The 17693-nt window shown below is 41.4% G+C and overlaps 1 protein-coding gene across 1 annotated transcript in view; it reads right to left on the reverse strand.

Moving 5' to 3' along the window:
- Window positions 1–17693, reverse strand: part of si:dkeyp-14d3.1 (transmembrane protein 132C) — a 180523-nt gene that overhangs the window by 45126 nt on the left and 117704 nt on the right. The window contains exon 4 of the mRNA XM_050052166.1: window positions 7534–7720. Within this exon, the coding sequence (XP_049908123.1) occupies window positions 7534–7720 (187 nt within the window). The remainder of the gene's footprint in view (window positions 1–7533; window positions 7721–17693) is intronic.

Consider the following 17693-nt stretch of genomic DNA (forward strand, 5'->3'; position numbering starts at 1 on the left):
TCGGGGTGTGTGTGTGTGTGTGTGTGTGTGTGTGTGTGTGTGTTTGTAAGGATGGTTGACGGCACTGCTCTTACATTACCTTACTTCCTCTTTTCTATCAGCGAGGAGTGTAGCGGGGGAAGGGAGAGGAACTTATCTGTGGGCCTTTCATGCCACAGTGATCCCAAGTAATCTAATTCAGCCTTCCTCTTTCTCGCTTGTGTGCTTCTCTCATATTGGTGCATGCAGATTGCAAAAGCCTTATATGCTTGTGTGTGTGTGTGTGTGTGTGTGTGTGTGTGTGTGTGTGTATGTATGTATAAGGGTGTATAAGAGTGAAGGAAAGAGAAAAGGGGACAGAGGGAGACAGACAGAGTTAATGAGTTCTGAATGTGTCTGCATGTATAAGTATTTGTGTTGTGTGTTAAGTACCGTAGCTGGAGATGCTGTGCACCTTGGGAAGTTGTCTGTGTGGGAGAAGCACTTGGAAGAAAATGAAGTGGAGAAGCGAGGAGAAAGTGTAGAGCTGAATGGAGGGGCAAAATAAAATGAAATAAAATTGTCCCAATCAAAGTCTTTTCAGTGAGAGTCCAATGACGAAAATGTTTGAAATGTTAGTATCAAAGGTATGTGCTGATCAGTGAACCTGATCCTTTTCAATACACAGTATCCACACACACTCTGACATGATAGCAGCTGCTTCACTGACTCACTGACAGGTCCTCTGAACAGAATAGCAAATCAAGGTAAGGAAGGGAGAAATCAAGCCTTTCGGTACATGCAGGGCGTGCGCACACACACACACACACACACACACACACACACACACACACACACACACACACACAGTATATCATCTGTTTTAGTACACATGAAACACTATTCATCGTTATCTCCTGAGAGGCTTCTGCCTAAATTATCCTGTCCCTAATTGATTTAGCCAAGTTTAGAAAATAATTGTTATATCAGGTTAATTGAAATTGATTTTTGCCACTGTGAAAAAACGTTGCATGATTTATAGAGAGCCATTAAAATCCCTTCTTCTATGTAAAATGAGCAGAATATGAAGAAGCAGACAGTTTCAGGAATGATTTAAGAGTGAATCTTACATTTTGACAGGATGTGCACTCATTCACAGAATTCATTTTGACACAAAAGGAAGTATTTCTTCCTCAGTCTTGCACAGCAGCCAAATAAAATCAAATTAATCAAATGAAGATTTTATTTAAAATGGGATTTTCATTGAGCAGACAATAGCAAATTACGATTTGAGATTTTAGGCACACCGGGCTTTCAGCTAACTCCTATGTAAATGGAAATAGTTGATACTGAGAGCAATTAACATTGAATAAAGTCTGCGTAGCATGGGAGGGAGTGGCAGTGGATAGGTCAAATAAAACTGGAGTCTTACCCAGGAGACCACAGTTTGTGTCCTGTGTAAAAATAAAAGTAAATGATGTCACCTATGTATCTACGTCCCATGTGAAACTCAAAGGCAGTGTTGTTTTAATGTAACATTATGCATATATGGGTCGTAGCTCGCTAACTGACATCACGTTACGTAACAAACATACTTATTTTAACCCAAAACATGATCGTTTCTCAAAACCAAACAAAGTAGTTTTATTGCCTGAACCTAACCACGACCGTTTCACAACATCAATCACATGTTACAATGTGTGTTCAAGTGTGTGTGACATGGATACACTAAATGGTGCTCTATGCGTTATGATGAGAATCCCAAGGGCATGACAGAGTGTTGATATTTGATGACCTGGGAATCAGAGCAGGTTAGGATATATGCCTACATTAGTGTTCTACACTACAGGGCACTGATAATCAAAGCTATGCACAGGTAGTCTCGTGCAGCCAGACCTATCCTCACAGCGCTGTGTCCGTGTAAGAGAATGGTCTGGAAAAACACATTATCATTCTGCTATATGGATTTAAATGCTTTGGTTTGTTTGTATTTCTTTAAACCAATCACATCGCCTTTGGGGATCGCTGAACCCAGGATGCAGCAACAGTGCAAAATAGTGTTGGGGTGGGCAGACTTGTTTAGGTGGAACATTTGCTTGTGGGGCGGCAAGCAATAAAATGCAATAAAATGCCTAAAAGAAAATGACACAAAAAAACAGTAACAGGGGTATGTATTAATGTGGAATGTGTGTTTTAACTTTTATTGATAAAACTGGCTGTTTAAGAAAATGGATCAACGTCAGACATTAGAGTCTAGGCATTCAGAGGTTGTTTAATTTGCTGCAGCTCTTTATAAAAATTCACCTCAACAACAAAGCAGGCACACCTTATTGCAGGATCCAAATCAAAGGTTAATTGCAAAGGCTTAGCCCTCTACTGGACTCTAGGAACAATACTCTCCTCCAATCACAAGCATGCACTCGCCCACTGAAATATGCATACACAAATAGTAGCTGGCCAATCAAGACGTGCCTGCCCCAAAACTTGCTGAGGCCAGAGTATAAATAGGGGCTGTCTCTCAGTCTCAGCATCCATTATGGACCGTGGGTGGCGCCCAATGAACGAACGCCCTATCACAACATAACATTGACCAAGCCATACTGATCCTGACCAGCTCAGGTTAGTCACCCTAACCCACCTACTTCTTTATAACCTAGGCTGCTTTGGAAAAGTAGGAGGCCCCAGCTAAACCAGGCAGTATGCAACCAAAGTGGGTGGAGTCATGGCTTAACCATACAGGGTCAAAAGACAATGGGTAATCACCATCCCTGAAGAGAAAAAGGATGATGATGCCGTCGTACAGCTCCTACTGTATATATACTGTGGACAGGCACTTCCTGACTGGCGGGCTATTACCCATGGAGTCCAATAGAGGGCAGAGTCTGTGTGAGATAGAACGTTGTTAAAACTTGCCATTTTCAGGATGTAGGTTGTTAGCTCAGAGGTTGTTGTTGTTTCCTGTTGCGAAGGTGATTTGGAACGATAACATGCAGAAGGAGAGAAGAATGTCTGCCAGTGGCAGACTTTTAGCCCCAGTCTACATCCGGTGAGTCAGACTGCACAGGAAATCTCTGTAACGTCCCTGGCCCAATATTGTTCATAGTGACGTTGCTAATATTTAACAATATAAGTTATAATATATTTAAAGTTACAATGTGTAATTTACATGGTTGTTTATTAGCAAATATTAACTATTGCTTTCATAAATATATATTTACTAAAGTGTAATGCAATTCACATACAAATGGAAGCTTTCTCATAGGCTTAGAATGATTTCACTATAAATACACAGGCAGGGCGCGGTCTGCTGGAGGCTGCCTTCTTGCGTCGCCATATTTGAATACAGTGGCCGAAAGGGATATACGCACTTCGCCTTTCACGTTTACCTAGGACTTGCTGTCACTGGAGACGGTTAAGGTGAAGATCAATCCGGGGCGCTTCTGCGTGAACCTGCTTTGTACTTTTATGATTCTGTCACACTTTAAATGGAGGACCACACCTATGTTTTGCCCCGTAAAAGGGAAACCATGCCACCAAATAAAAGAAAAAGATCAGATAAGTGAGGACGGGACAAAACTTGAGTGAATATCTGCATTGCTTACTGTAGGTGGAAAGAACTCCTGAAGGAGAAGGATTTCACAAGGGATGCGGAGGCTGCCTGCTTTCTGCTAGACAGGTAATTCAGTCTGATATTTTAAAATCATTTTGGCTTCATGTTTGCAACTACTTTTCCCTCTCGTCTAAGTTTGAGTGACGGCTACGTTTACGTGCTAACGTTATCCTAGCCTTGGCTAACGTTATCCCAGAGCTACAGCTAAATGGTTAGCCTAGCCTACAGCCTAATCTGTTGATTCCTCTCGCGCTGCTGTGAAGGCTGTCACCCTCTCCTCTTCCCTCTGGGTAGCCGAGACACACCTCTTCGCCTGGCCGTTCCTGCACCGCCTCTACCCCCTCGCCCCCTTCCTCTCCCTGGTCTTCCTCCTCTCCCTCTCCCTCTTCCTCATCTCCGTGTCCTGTGGAAGAGCACTCTGGAAACGCATATATTATAATCGTACCAAGCTATATTTGCTGCACTGTGCCGTGACTATCACATAAAACGTGTTATTGTAGCATTACTGTGCTAATGCTCGTGTTACCAAAACAATAAGAAATAAAACACTCCTAACATATATCTCACAGATAACCTATATCTCACTGGTAAGCTATAACATATCGTAACATGGTTTAGATTCCTAAATAAATATTCACCTCGTTGCTAGATACTCCTGAAAAACTCGAAAAACTCTTCTGTCTGCGCAAGGCTTTTTGACCTACGAGGCCACCGTCACTTACCCGACGGGAGGGGTGAGCGAGTGAGCGCAAGTGAGTGCTGCAATCTAGAATTTGACCGCTGATGTCACTGTTACTCACCATTTTTACACACTGAGGCTTTAAAGAGTTTTAAAGCTCCTGTCCCACAAGGCCCCTGGTAGTTCAGGGTCCGGGACTTAAGCCCCTGTAAGCCTATACATTAAGGGGTCTATAAGTACTCTGCAAGATAATCATGCAAATCATCTTTAGTCAGAGGAAGGTGTGAGAGCCAACTTTATTTTCCTAGAGCAAGGAAAGCAGGCTGTTGGTACATCAGTGACATGAAAAGGATGTGAAAGAAGGAACTCGAACAATACTGCAGCATTAAACATTGCTTCAATTATCCTGAGAATGGATCAGTGGGTGAGATGCGCCGTATTCCTCTGAATCCAGGAACAGCCACCCACATGCATCTATCATCTACACAGCTACGGGCAATACTTAGAGAATAACACTAACACAACAGTCAGGTCTGTATCATGCAGATCAGAAGCACTGAAATAGAAATGAATGCCATTTTAGTCAACATAAATTGATGTCACTCATTTGTTTCACCTGAATGTTCTGATCTAAATCAGAAGCGGTGCGCTATGGGTCGCTGAATAAAGCTCTCTATGTGAAGTTCTATAGGGGGAGCTTTGGTTAATCTACACAACAGAGTACCTGCGCCTAGCTGAGGGAGACACACAGCTCCAGGCATACCCTCAGGCCAGAGCCAGACTCTGGATCCCATCTGAGGCCTGCTGGGAGCTGCAGACGCTCTCTTCATGCCCCGCTCCTAAACACAGTCTGCAGGCAAAGACCTTCGTTATAGCTCTCACTTCCTTACCTAAGCAGCAGTGAGTAAAGGACATATTTAGACCCTTTACTTAAGTAAAAGCATTCTGTCACATGTAGAAGTCCTGCCATCACAAGTGGATTTAAGTGAATGTTAATATCAGCAAATTACACTGTAAATATGAGAGATGTAATTACAAAGACGTGCCCCTTTTAGAGTGTTACTGTGTACGTATTATATGGTTGGATTATTATCACTCATGTAGTGGCATGAATGCAGCATATTAATGTTGTAGCTGGTCATGGGAGAACTAACTGTAATTATTTTATGTATGGTGTACTGGTGTAGGAGGTATTCATAATTGGTTTGGGTGTTTTATTCATTCTGGATATTTCTCTATTTTTGGACAGCATTTTCTTTTGCTTGTTTTTTGTTTTGTTTTGGGTAGCACCACACAGGTTCACATAGGCAGGGGGGTAAGGGACCAGCATGCACTCAGGTCTACTGTTCTTTGTAAAGTACTATAATAAATTGGATTTTATAAACATTTGGTATGTGAAATCCTAATCTGACAGAGTGGTTACCATAGCTGTCAGAGTTAAAGGTCCAGTGTGTAGGATTTCAGGAGATATATAGTCAAAAATGGAATATGGGGTAATAGGGGTGTAATCTTTTCAGTGATCAATGATCCAGTATCATAGATTCACAGTGACTTCGATCTATATCATCATCTTTAAGATACGCTTTTATTTTGAATGTCTGAGTCACTGTCAAACAGCAGCAGGCAGATGGCAAGCAGCCAAGAGAAAGATGATGGGGATAACGTTAATTTACTCGGGAATACATCAGCCATGTGGAAATACTTTGGATTTCGAATATTTGGACTTCTCACTACAGCAATATTAGCTGCTCTGTTTCAACAATGTTTGGCTGAAGAAAACGTACATGCAGACTGATATTCAAACTAGCTGTTCTGTCGGGAGATGCAGTGACTTACCCTAACCCTAACCAATGGTAAGTAAGAAAAATAACAGTACCACAGGTAATTTGTTAAGCTATGAGTAGAGGATAAAAAAGTTCACTAGCTGCTAATTCATGCAATGTAAACAACATGCTAGAGCTAATAGTGGGTCACTAGCAAAAAAACAAAAAAATGTTTTGTGGATGAACCTTGACAGTTACTACTGAGCTGAATTTGATACTTATGTTAAATGATGTTGTTGTTAATCCATGTTTTACAGCTGTTGGGAGAAGTTTGCCGTCAGGGTTTTAGGCCAGATAGACCTGACGTTTTAGGAAAAAGATGATGGTTTGGTTTAAAATGTAAAGATTTCTTTCTTTCTTTCTTTCTGGTAGAAAGCCCTGAAGGTTAACTTATCCCATGTGCTGTTTTATTTGTGTTCGTGGAGTCGGTTAAAAGTAAACTTTACTGCACTTGAGCAGTTACGGTTACTTATTTATGTGTTATTTTTATCTTTTATGGACACAAGTCAAAAAAGAAAGGGGTGGCAGCTCCTTTTGTAACTGATTGTGTTATATGGGTAGATAATATCACCTCATATCGATCGCAGGCTCCTAAATTGTATCAAATCAAAATCGGATCGTGGCAGACTTTGTAATATCGGCAAATAATGTATCGTTTTCCAAAGAATTTATATAATATCGCACTGCGATGAGACTGGTGATTTACACCCCTATGATGTAATAAGTATGTTGTCCTTAGTGTATAATCACCTACAAATAAGAATTGTTGTGTTTTTGTTTGTATCTAGGGAGCAGGTCCTCATCTGCACAGTCTGTGATGCTGCACTTCCATGTTTCTATAGTAGTACAAAATGGACAAAACACTAAATGATGCTACTAAATTCTACACACTGTTCCTTTAATAAAATGAAAAGTATCCCCTCTTGTGTCCCAGAATCTCAAATTACACTTATATTACTCATTACCTGTGTACATGTTCTTTCACTACTTCCCACTACTGGTTAGCAGCATCTGATGTCAAACAATGCCACACACACATTTGTAGCAGTGTTGTGGCCATGTCAGCATTTTATTACTCTAAATATGCTGTTATCAATAGTATTTCAATGTCAGGGAACTTAGCAACATTTACTCCACAAGATCAAAAAGCAAATATCCTGCTTGCTATTCAAATGTTTATGTTACTAAATTCTTCACTGAAGATCTGTACAACACATGTGACCACCTCTTGGATACTTTAATCTTTCTCCCTCAGCCTGCCACCACTCATGATTAAAAGTGCAGCGATTCTCAGCCATTTTCAATGCAAATTATTTCATTCATGTTCTGAAAGAAAACATCTGCAGATGTCGATTCAAAGTGTAAAATTAAAAGAATATGGTGGTCCTTCTCTCACATTCAGAGTGATCAGAGTGCAGCCATCTATCTGGGTGTGGCACTGAGCTGGAAGTGGCATCACTCACCATGGCCAGGGGCACGATGCCCGCCAGGTCCTCCTGCGCCAGTTGGATCTCCGTCTCAGCCTCTTGTGTGGCGGCACGACTGGCCGGGTACTCCACCTGCCAGGCCATCCAGCGGCTGCCCAGCGGCTCTGGAAAGCTTTCCATTTTCAGATCCACCTGGAGCACCCTCTGAACTCCCATCTCAGACCTGCCAGGGAACAGAGAAAAAGAGAGTGTCAGTGAATGGTTAAGCAGGTGGCTGTGCAGGAGTTTGAGAAAGAATAAGGGCATGTGTGGATGTGTGTTCATTCAGCCTGCTGTCTGCTCTAATGACGACCAACAGTAAAGGCTGATGAATGTGTCTGTGGCTGAAATCTATGGCATTTTACCAGCTGAGATTCTTCAAAATGTCAAGTCCCTTTGTGTTTGCCTCTCTGGTCAACCCTCTGCTTCACAGAATAATACAGCAGCCCTTTTACTTTATTCCTTTCACACTTTTCCACAGGTGATGTGCACTGTAAATAGAACCCATCATCTCGCGGTCTGGTCGTCAGAGCAGTTCAAAGGAATGCTTCACCAGGCATCACCCCCGCTAAGGCATTGATGGTCGGGTTTGTCACCGTTGCCCTTGTTTGCCGTTGCAGAGCGTAAATATACGACATACTTTGGCACGATCTACGGCAAGCCTGAATTTAGTCAGACAAATGGAGAGCGTTGATAATAAAATTTCCCGTGGCGTCATAAGTCTCTGGTGCCCAGAGTTTAAATATAGCCTGGAGGCAGGAAAGGTCAGCCTTACACAGGAGCCGGAGGAGATGGGAAATGGCACAAGATCTGTTAGCCACGTCTTGCGTGTCAAATGGCGGGACTCGGGGCCAATAAATTTCATGCATGGTCTCTGTGGCACACCGGCACAAAACAGCATCTTGTAATTCGCACATGGCGAGGGGGAGAGAGACAGAGAAGAGGAGAGATGAATAAATCCACATAGTTTGTTTGGAGAGGAGGGCACATGTAACATGTAGAAAATACTGTGAAGCATGAGGCAGACAAAAAAATCTTTTAAAGGCAAATCCAATAAAGCAAACAAAATGTTACCAGAGAGAGAGAGAAATTACATATGAAGTACATCTTGGAAAGACAACAGAGCAAATGTACAACAGTATAAATTATGAATAGGGGACTAAAAACAGTAAACAATAAATAATAGAAAGTGTTTTATCCACAGCTCATATTCACATAGGTCTGACACTATTTCCACAACATTCTCATATTATTCAGCTTTATTCTGAGAGAATGAAAGATTTGTTGCGCAGCAGAGCACAACAACCCAATTTTCACATCCAACAGAGGTGTGTATGAATAATTAAGATGACAACCAAATAACTTGTGTCACATTTCATAACAGCGTACCAATCAGAGTACCGAGCCACTGAAGGCGTAGTACGACATCATGGACTTACATAACTGTCCCACAATGCTGTGTGGAAAAAAAGACAGATGCTAATCTCAGACCGGTAAAGTCACGAGGAGGTTTATCAAGCAAACAAAGTTAACAGATGATGCGCTCAATGTCCAGAAATAAACCTTTGAGAGCTCCAGAGTCAGCGAGCGTCACACAGGACCTGTGTCAGCCATCAGCCCAAATGGCCTACTTTCTACAGCACAGTGAGACTTATGCTCTGGCAAACATCTCACACTGTAGGCATGCAACTGTACAGACGGGCGAAAAGAATGAAAGTGAGGGCACAGCAGAATGGTTTGATTATACTGTACATTTACTCCCAAGTACAGAAGCTAAACTCACACCCTCACAAAGTTAAAGGGCCTGCAGGAAAGACAGAAAAGTTGACTGTTATTAGTTTTTTTTTCCTTCAGAGATGTCAATTATTTCCCTCCTCGCATGATCCAGTTGGCAGAGTTTAATAGCAGCTGCGGATGCTGTGAATTTTATGAGGTTTTTATATTTCTTCCTATAATAAAAATGCCAACAAAATATTGAGGTTATACAAATTTACATTGTCGGGTAAAAATAGTCCCTCTGCTTCATTTTAACATGCAGACATGCTGCTAATTTAGCATTTTTGTGACAGAAATACCCAACTTCAGAAGAGGACCTGAAAGGATGACAGCAATAAAAAAAAAAGACAAGGGCCAGTGAAGGGCAGAGACAAATGGGAGTTGAGATCAAGGACAAGAGTGGAGATGTGCAAACTATCATTTCACTTTGGCCATTCTTGATGACTTGGAAATGAATGGAAACTATATGGCAATGCATGGACAGTGTGTGTGTTTATGATTTAGTAAAAATCGTGAAAGCTGCGACCATAATAAATACTATATTCATGGGGAAAGTGGTTTATTTATAGCATTTTTTATGACGACTCTTAAAAACCAAAGCTGCTGCAGGTTGTATATCTATCTAGACGATAAGTTGTAAAGCAGATGGCAAAAAGACGGAACAATAAACAAACATTTTTGGGCTCTTTACCTCACGTAGAAAGCCTGGCATCAGTCCCCTGCTTGACTGTCTGCTGTACTTGACCTCCATTGACATGCGTCATAAAATGAAACCTGACGGAAACATGGGTGTCAGGGCGAACGCGGCTCAGACATTGAGTCGCAGACATCGACCACATACTCCAGCGTGTCATCCTGAGCCGACCTCCCCTCTCCAAGTCTGCTAATCACATGGCTCGCTGGGGGAAACTGTTCATTTCTCTGTCACTTCCAGCATGGGGTCTAATTCAATTAGCAACAAAGGGCCTGTGGATGCGTGCCACACAGCTGGCCTCAGCCTGATAATTATCTGTAAACTAGCCGTGGTTTGACTAAATCTGAGGCCAGACAGACGACCGGAGGGCAGCCAAAGGCAATAGAGAGGGGCTCAGTAGATAACAGGCCCGAAAGTTGGAAGCAGCTGGCCCTCTGGCTTCAGGGACCCAACTGGAGAGGAAATCAGACTTGACAAGGTGCTGCTTGAGACCGCTGACAACTGACTCACTGAGAATAGCAGAGAGATGGCTGCGAGGATGCTGTTTAGGCACATTCAGGATGCCCATTAATCACAGCGACACTAGCGGATCCGTAGGACCCGTAGTGACACCCAATAAAACACAAGTGAATAGCTTAGCACCGTAATGTATCTGTTTAAGATGCTATATGTAGCATTTTTATACATCAAAATGACAATGTAAAGCCAGTGGTTGACATAAATAACAGAGCTGACTGTGAGGACTGGTGACAGTAGCCTTTTACACCACTTGTATTGTCAGTGCAAGAGTTTTTAGAACATTTCAAAGACATTACCATAAACCCTGTTTGCTTCCCATCACGAAGAGAACACCTTAAATTTACCCAACAAAAATGTGAGTGGTATCAATCTTCTCATCAAACTCTTGGCAACAAGCCAAGTAAGCCCCAAAAGTTCCAACTTTTACTTTAATCATTTGATCTATAAAATGTAAGAAATGATAGAAAATTGGCCATCACAAATGCCAAAAGCCAGTCTTGTCTTGAAATTACTTGTTTTGGCTGACAACAGTCCAAAAGCCTAAGAAGTTTTACCACGATATATGACAAAGAAAAACCACAAACCATGACAACTGAGAAGTTGGAACAGAGAGTGTTTGACATTGTTGCTTGAAAAATGCCTTCAACAATTAACCCTATGAGACCCATGGGACCACAAGCGATTTCCACCGACATCACTGTCTTTCAGAGGGAGCTATCTGAATGAAAATTGGTTTCTATGGATACCCTCAAGTCTCTCATTTAATGATAAACTCATTTAATGCTGGGCCCATGCAGTTTGGGGCAGAAACCATGCAGCTTTTGCATGGAGTAGAGATGTATTCAGTCATGTATACAGTCTTTTCTGACTGAAAAGCCGAGTTTTTGGGTTCAATAAGCCCGATTTTATTTATGTGTCATGATCGTAGTCACCATAGTAGTAGTGACAACATTTTTTAAATCAGACCTCACTGTATAAAATGACCTATTGTGAACTGTTGAATAATCACATCCTTATGAATCTGTACAACCACAAACTAGAAACCTTGAGCATTCAGAGGATGTGTGGTTTTCAGAGGTATATTGACGAGAGATAAGAGAGTTTCTCAGCAGTTTCAACAACAGAGGTGCTCACCATCCAATCACAGAGTAGAGTTTGCTATGGTGTTACTCAAGGTCTTGGTGTCTTATTTTGGAGGGATTTTTTTCTGATATTTTTTATTAAATCTCAAGTCATCAAAAATGCACATCAACTCTAAAACTGCTGCAACAGCGTATGAGACATAATTCGGCATGGTGATGGCCATCATATACTTCCGCCATGATGTTCTCAGCCCCCATACACCATCAAAGGTGCCTAGCCTAACCAAGACACATGGTTTATTTCATATTTAAAAATGGGTATATTGTATAGGTCTCAGAAGGTTAATCAATTATCCAAACAGATGCTGTCAATCAAATTGATCATTTGACTAATAGTTTCTAGTCTACTTTGAAAGTATAAAAAGGCTAAATACCCACAGCAGGTAGTGTTCAGGTTTACTAAAAATAATTTCACTTGGCATAACATTCTCAACATCCTCCATGTCCTTTTCAAACATGTCATCAACAAATCCAAACTTCTATTGTTCAGCCTCTGTCTTCACTAATTACACAGTCTAAAAAAGCTCTTAGCAGAGGTGATTCACTGCCATCTTATCTTGATGGAGCACGTTAGAGAACTATTGAATTTAGTCTGCAAGAAGGTTAAAGAAGGATGGATTTAAATGTCAAAATGAATAAACAGAAACAGGACAAAGTTATTGGAGGAATTTCCCTTTTAACAGATTTCTCTAGAGAAAGAGCTGTAATTGAAAGAGCCTCTATTGTTCCCATTATCAAACTCACTATGTCATTGTGACACTCTTGTTTAATCTCCCCCTGATGTGATAGGATCCGTGTGCCCAATGTCTCACCCAATGGGGATTAGAGAATAAGAGAGAGAGATAGATGGAGAGGCTTTGTGGGATAAATAAAGTGACATTTTCAGGTCCAATTTCTTCATTTTTTCAATGTGTTTTCCAGACATCCTTTTCATGTTATTGTAACGTTAGAACAAAAAATGATGTCTGACAAAACATTCAAATCTCAGGCCAGACTTTTGTGTGTTTTATGTATAAATACATAGAATAAGATGTTGAGTACATACCACGCAGGGCCATAACAAACCTCAGCAGAGCAGTGTGTAATGCTGCTGATTCAGAATGGCAGATGAAGATGCATAATGCAGGTTGCTGGAACCAGAGGAGATGCAGACCATGGCAATGTGAGGCAGATGTGTGTGTGTGTGTGTGTGTGTGTGTGTGTGTGTGTGTGTGTGTGTGTGTGTGTACGTGTGTGTGAGGGAGGCCTCATGCAAACTCTAAACTACTTGTGGAGGAGAAAAAAATAATCAAATTTGTGGCTTCAGTGGTGCCTGAAAGCAGCACCTTGAAGCTCTGCTGTTCTCATGCTCCGTCACCTGGAACAGCAATAAACCAGTCAGCACAATGAAGCCCTTACACACACATACACACACGCAGCCACCCACACACACACACATACAAATAGCTATGCATACATGTATGTTCATACACAGTATACACCGTACCCAAGAGCATCCATGCATGAATCTGTGCCTGCGAACACTGTGGACCTAATCAGCTCATACTAGATGAAGTTTTCTGAATCTAACACAAACATCAATATGCAACAAATGCCTTGACTATTAAATATAAAGGGCGCTACATGTGTTTGCATCTCCACAACACCCTCCACTACATGCAAAAGCTACAGCTTGTCAAATGCACAATGCAGCATATCAGTTTGTAAATGCAAGTATTTCTATGCAATTGTGTCAACAAGCTCATTTACACCAGGGCCTTCTCCTACAAACGGCATCAGTGCAACAATGAGAAAGCGCCCCGGGTTAACAGACTGAAAAACAATCCCATAAATCAAGTTTAAAAGTTGAAAAGCTACAATGACATAAAACAGAAGAAAGCTTTAATGAAATCCAAATAGTTGCAGATTTATTTTCTCTCAATGGATTAATAGACTAATCATTTCCACTCGACCTGATTTTGTATTCAAGCTGCAAAGAACACACAGAGTTTCTGTATTCTCATGCTGCATTGTTATTAATGTGAGGATAATGGGTCTGATTAATAACATCTGACCAAAGTGTGGTGCCGCATGTGAATACATTTTCAAACTGGCTTCTGTGGCTATTGTTTTTGTTTTACAACACATGCTGATGTAACTATTGTTGCTGCCACACTATTACCAGGGCCGCAGCCAGGAATTTAACAATACAGAGAAAAGTCTGACAGTTCCTTTCTCCACATTTCTGTCCAGTATTCAAACCCAGAAAACATATTTTTCTGCAACTTTTATCTTTCTACTCATATGGTATTTCAAGCCTTTCACAGCTGATGGAGAAATGTGAATATTTTAATTGATTCATGTTTTTGGCCTCAAACTGTCAAAGTTAAGAATTTGGACTGTAATTGGAGAATGTAAACTCCTCCTCAGGTTGTTTAAAAAAGAACCCACATGCTTGAAAAAATACTAAAGCTATGACCTTAATTGGGCATGTTCAGACCAAATTATTCTGGGGCCTCCCTGAGAGGAACTGTCCACTGGGGAGCTCCCTCAAAACCTACATACATTCAAGGGCTTTCTCTTTATGTTTGCATTCACACCGCTAACAGGAGCGCTGAGATGGTGTAAGCTGACCAGCAAAGAGCTTTGATTTCACTTTGATGAGTTAAAATCACGTTGCATTTCTCCCGGACTTCACTGTTGGTCCACTGACGTTACGAGCTGTTATTTGTAATTTGTGTTGTCTATTGTTTCCACAGCTAACAGGTTTTAAGAAAAGGCCATTGCTGGTGCTGCATTGGCTGCATCTGTTTGACCAGTCAACGTACACTTATGCCACTCAAGGTTCCTCTTGTGCTAAAAGAGTACCTAGTGTGACATGTGAAATGGGAGCTAAAGAAAGTCCTTCAAAACAGTGTTCTTAAAAGTACGATTGCTCCAAGTTCCTGCGACGTTGGCAGAATAGAAAGGGGGGGGGGGGGGTTGTCTGTTCTTGTTTTTGAGTTTTTGCATTGACCACCATGGTACTCCTACATGTTGGGCACACGTGAGAATTTTCAAAGATAATTTCAAAGATATTTATCATGGAACAGTCTAAGCATGACAATGAATAGCTTGTGAAGTCCGTCTCAAATTTGTCAAAGCTGTGTGTGAATTCCAGTTCTCAGCCTGAGGGAAGCCCATTACAAGTGAATTATCTGGGGCCAGTTCCAACGAGCATCCACGTCAGAGGTCAGAGCCTCTTTTTAAGCCTGATTTCTGTGAAAGTACCCATGCTGCTCACAGCGTGCGGCACAATCTCTCTGCTGAGGGAGCCTTGACCAGAGACCAGAGTCCTTTACTGGTCACATCGTCATGGCCCTCTGATTAGCCGCACTGCAATCAAAGCAAAATCACTCAGACCCTGAATCTATTATAGTCACGGATGCATTCATAAGCCAGAAGACAATGCAGACAACAGTGAAACTAAACCGCATTGATTTGAAAAGTTAAGAGAGAAAACACTGCATATGGATAGACTGGAGTTTCCATGGATACTTATTATGATGATCATATTTTCTATCAAGCTAATTTAGAGCGAGGAGAGCTGTACAAAACAAATGTTAAACTTCTCCAAGTCAGGCAGAGGAAACTTGAGAACAAAGCTAGGTATGGTAAGTCCATTAGTATCTTCATATACTCCAAAGAATTCCTTTTCCCAGTATGTTTCTGTGAAAGTACACGAAGGGAGACGGGGCAAAGGAAAGAAGCCAAAGGGTGGGAAGTGGGGGTTGCGGAGCTGAGAGGGAGCGTAGGAGGAAAAGCACCCTCAGATGCCTATACCCAGCGGACCTTTTCAATTCAGCCTTGTCCAGAATAGAAAGAGAGATAGTGACAGGAGGGAAAAAAGGTGTAAACTCCCCCTGAAACACTTTCAAATAAAGGGAAGACAGGAATGAGAATAACAGTGATAAATGTCAGCGAGGTGTAGCTGCCTCTGTGGCTTTGGAGGTTCATGGTTATTCAGAGATACATTGTATGGAGTGGCCACAGGAGAGTTGAATCCAGACAGAAGAGAGAGAGATCGGACAAGAATACAGACAATTTAAGATAAAAGAGTAGGCAGGAGACTGGATTCATGTGATGATTCAAAAATAAGTGCAATCTTGGCAGACAGTGAAAACAACAATGGAGATGACATATATTTCAGTGTATTAATTGTGGAGTCAACATTTGAGCCGGTGTGGCAGATGAGAGTGAAAAGAGGATGTTTATTTTGCTCTGTTGGTGCTCCATGTGCTGATCACCTAAAAGTAAAAAGTACACACCCTTACAGTAAATCAATTTTTCAAGAATCGCATTCATAGAGGGTTTCCAACTGATTTCAAGTATTCCTCGGCTGAAAAGTGTCAGTATAGAATTTCCCTCTAGGTAAGACACAAAGTAAGAGAAGAAAAACACCAAATTCTAAGCACCTTTTTTCCCCTTTCACCTGACAGCAGCAATACGTTCCTGCAGTCTGAGTGCTCTCCAGGATGTAAGCTATAAAGATCCCTCTGTACAAAGTGCCTCCTGACGGGAGCCACCAGCGCCCAACATTAACTTGTCAATATGACATTCAAAACAGCGCCAATTTTACATTTGATTAAACTTTAATAGCAAGCCGCCTCCAAATGTATGGGTTTGTGTTGGGTGTGTGGGCGTATATACATTCAGCTGGGTGTGTGTGTGTGTGTATGGATCCATGTGTATGTATTTCAAACATGTGTTTCTTACATGAAAGCTGCAATGAAAGTCTGGTGATACAATCACGCGAGCCGGAGCATCCCTCATGTTGCTATCATTTCCTCCAAGATACTAAACCAATACCTTTGATTTACGGCCCGTCGACTGACATTCATTTACACACCTCTAAACTGGCAGAGCAAAAGTAGAGGAAATACTAAACTGGGCTGTTAAAAGAGGCTCTCTGTTTTTAAATGCTGTGTTGGGGATGTGGGAATGTGATAAAAAAAAAAAAAACGTAGATTCTGGTAACACTCTTTACAACAGGAAGCATAAATCTTTTAACACGTCCCTGTTTTGGCACACAAATTATTCTTGGGTACGCTCCACACCGTCATGCCATAAAATAATCTCCTGAGCATGTCCAGTAGATTTTGTACAGCCGCCACTGATGTTGTACAGGGATACAAATAAAATATTTAAAGAGGTAAGCATTGTTGTGAAGTTAAGTGGTCGATGAATTGGTAAGTACTGCTTGAAGTTAACCCTGAGGTAAATACATGTTACATCCATCTTCTTTCCTCATTAATGAAACACAATAGCACTCCACATATTCAGCCAACAAGTTCTCCAACTCATACAGCCATGTTTGTACCAAATATGACCACAAGAGTGTTTCCTAAATTAGCACCTCTATCCATATGAAATGGGGGGGGGGGGGGGGGGGGGTCCCCTGAACCCCTGAATTGTGCTGGTTATAAGGGGGTTAAATCTAATAAGAAGTNTTCCTAAATTAGCACCTCTATCCATATGAAATGGGGGGGGGGGGGGGGGGGGGGGGGTCCCCTGAACCCCTGAATTGTGCTGATTATAAGGGGGTTATATCTGAATAAGAAGTTTATATGTAGAATATAACATTCATTCTGTTGCTTTGCATCTTTTCATCTTTCTTTTGGCTTAGTCTTTTCACACAGGTCATAAAAAAACATGTGAACCCAATAAATTCCAAAGTGTTTGTTTTACAGGAGATGTTTATTATCTACTACTTTCACTTGTCTTCAAGTAAGATACATGTATTCCGGTTTAGAGCACTGATCTTGAACCCTATTAATCTTCCCTGTTTGCATCCGGTTGGATACCCTTGCTGCATTTCGTTCCTCCTTTTTCTCCACTCATTTCCTGCCGTCTCCAACTGTCAGCCATCCAATAAAGACATAAAACTCTTAAAAAAATAATAAAAATAATGCTATGATACAGTAAGACACTTAAACTTTCAAAAGGTGTTCTACACTATACTGCTTTGTTCTTCCCAATAGGCAAGAAATACATTCTGGGAAATGTAA

This window comes from Epinephelus moara, chromosome 8 (genome assembly GCF_006386435.1).
Source record: "Epinephelus moara isolate mb chromosome 8, YSFRI_EMoa_1.0, whole genome shotgun sequence".
NCBI lineage: Eukaryota > Metazoa > Chordata > Actinopteri > Perciformes > Serranidae > Epinephelus > Epinephelus moara.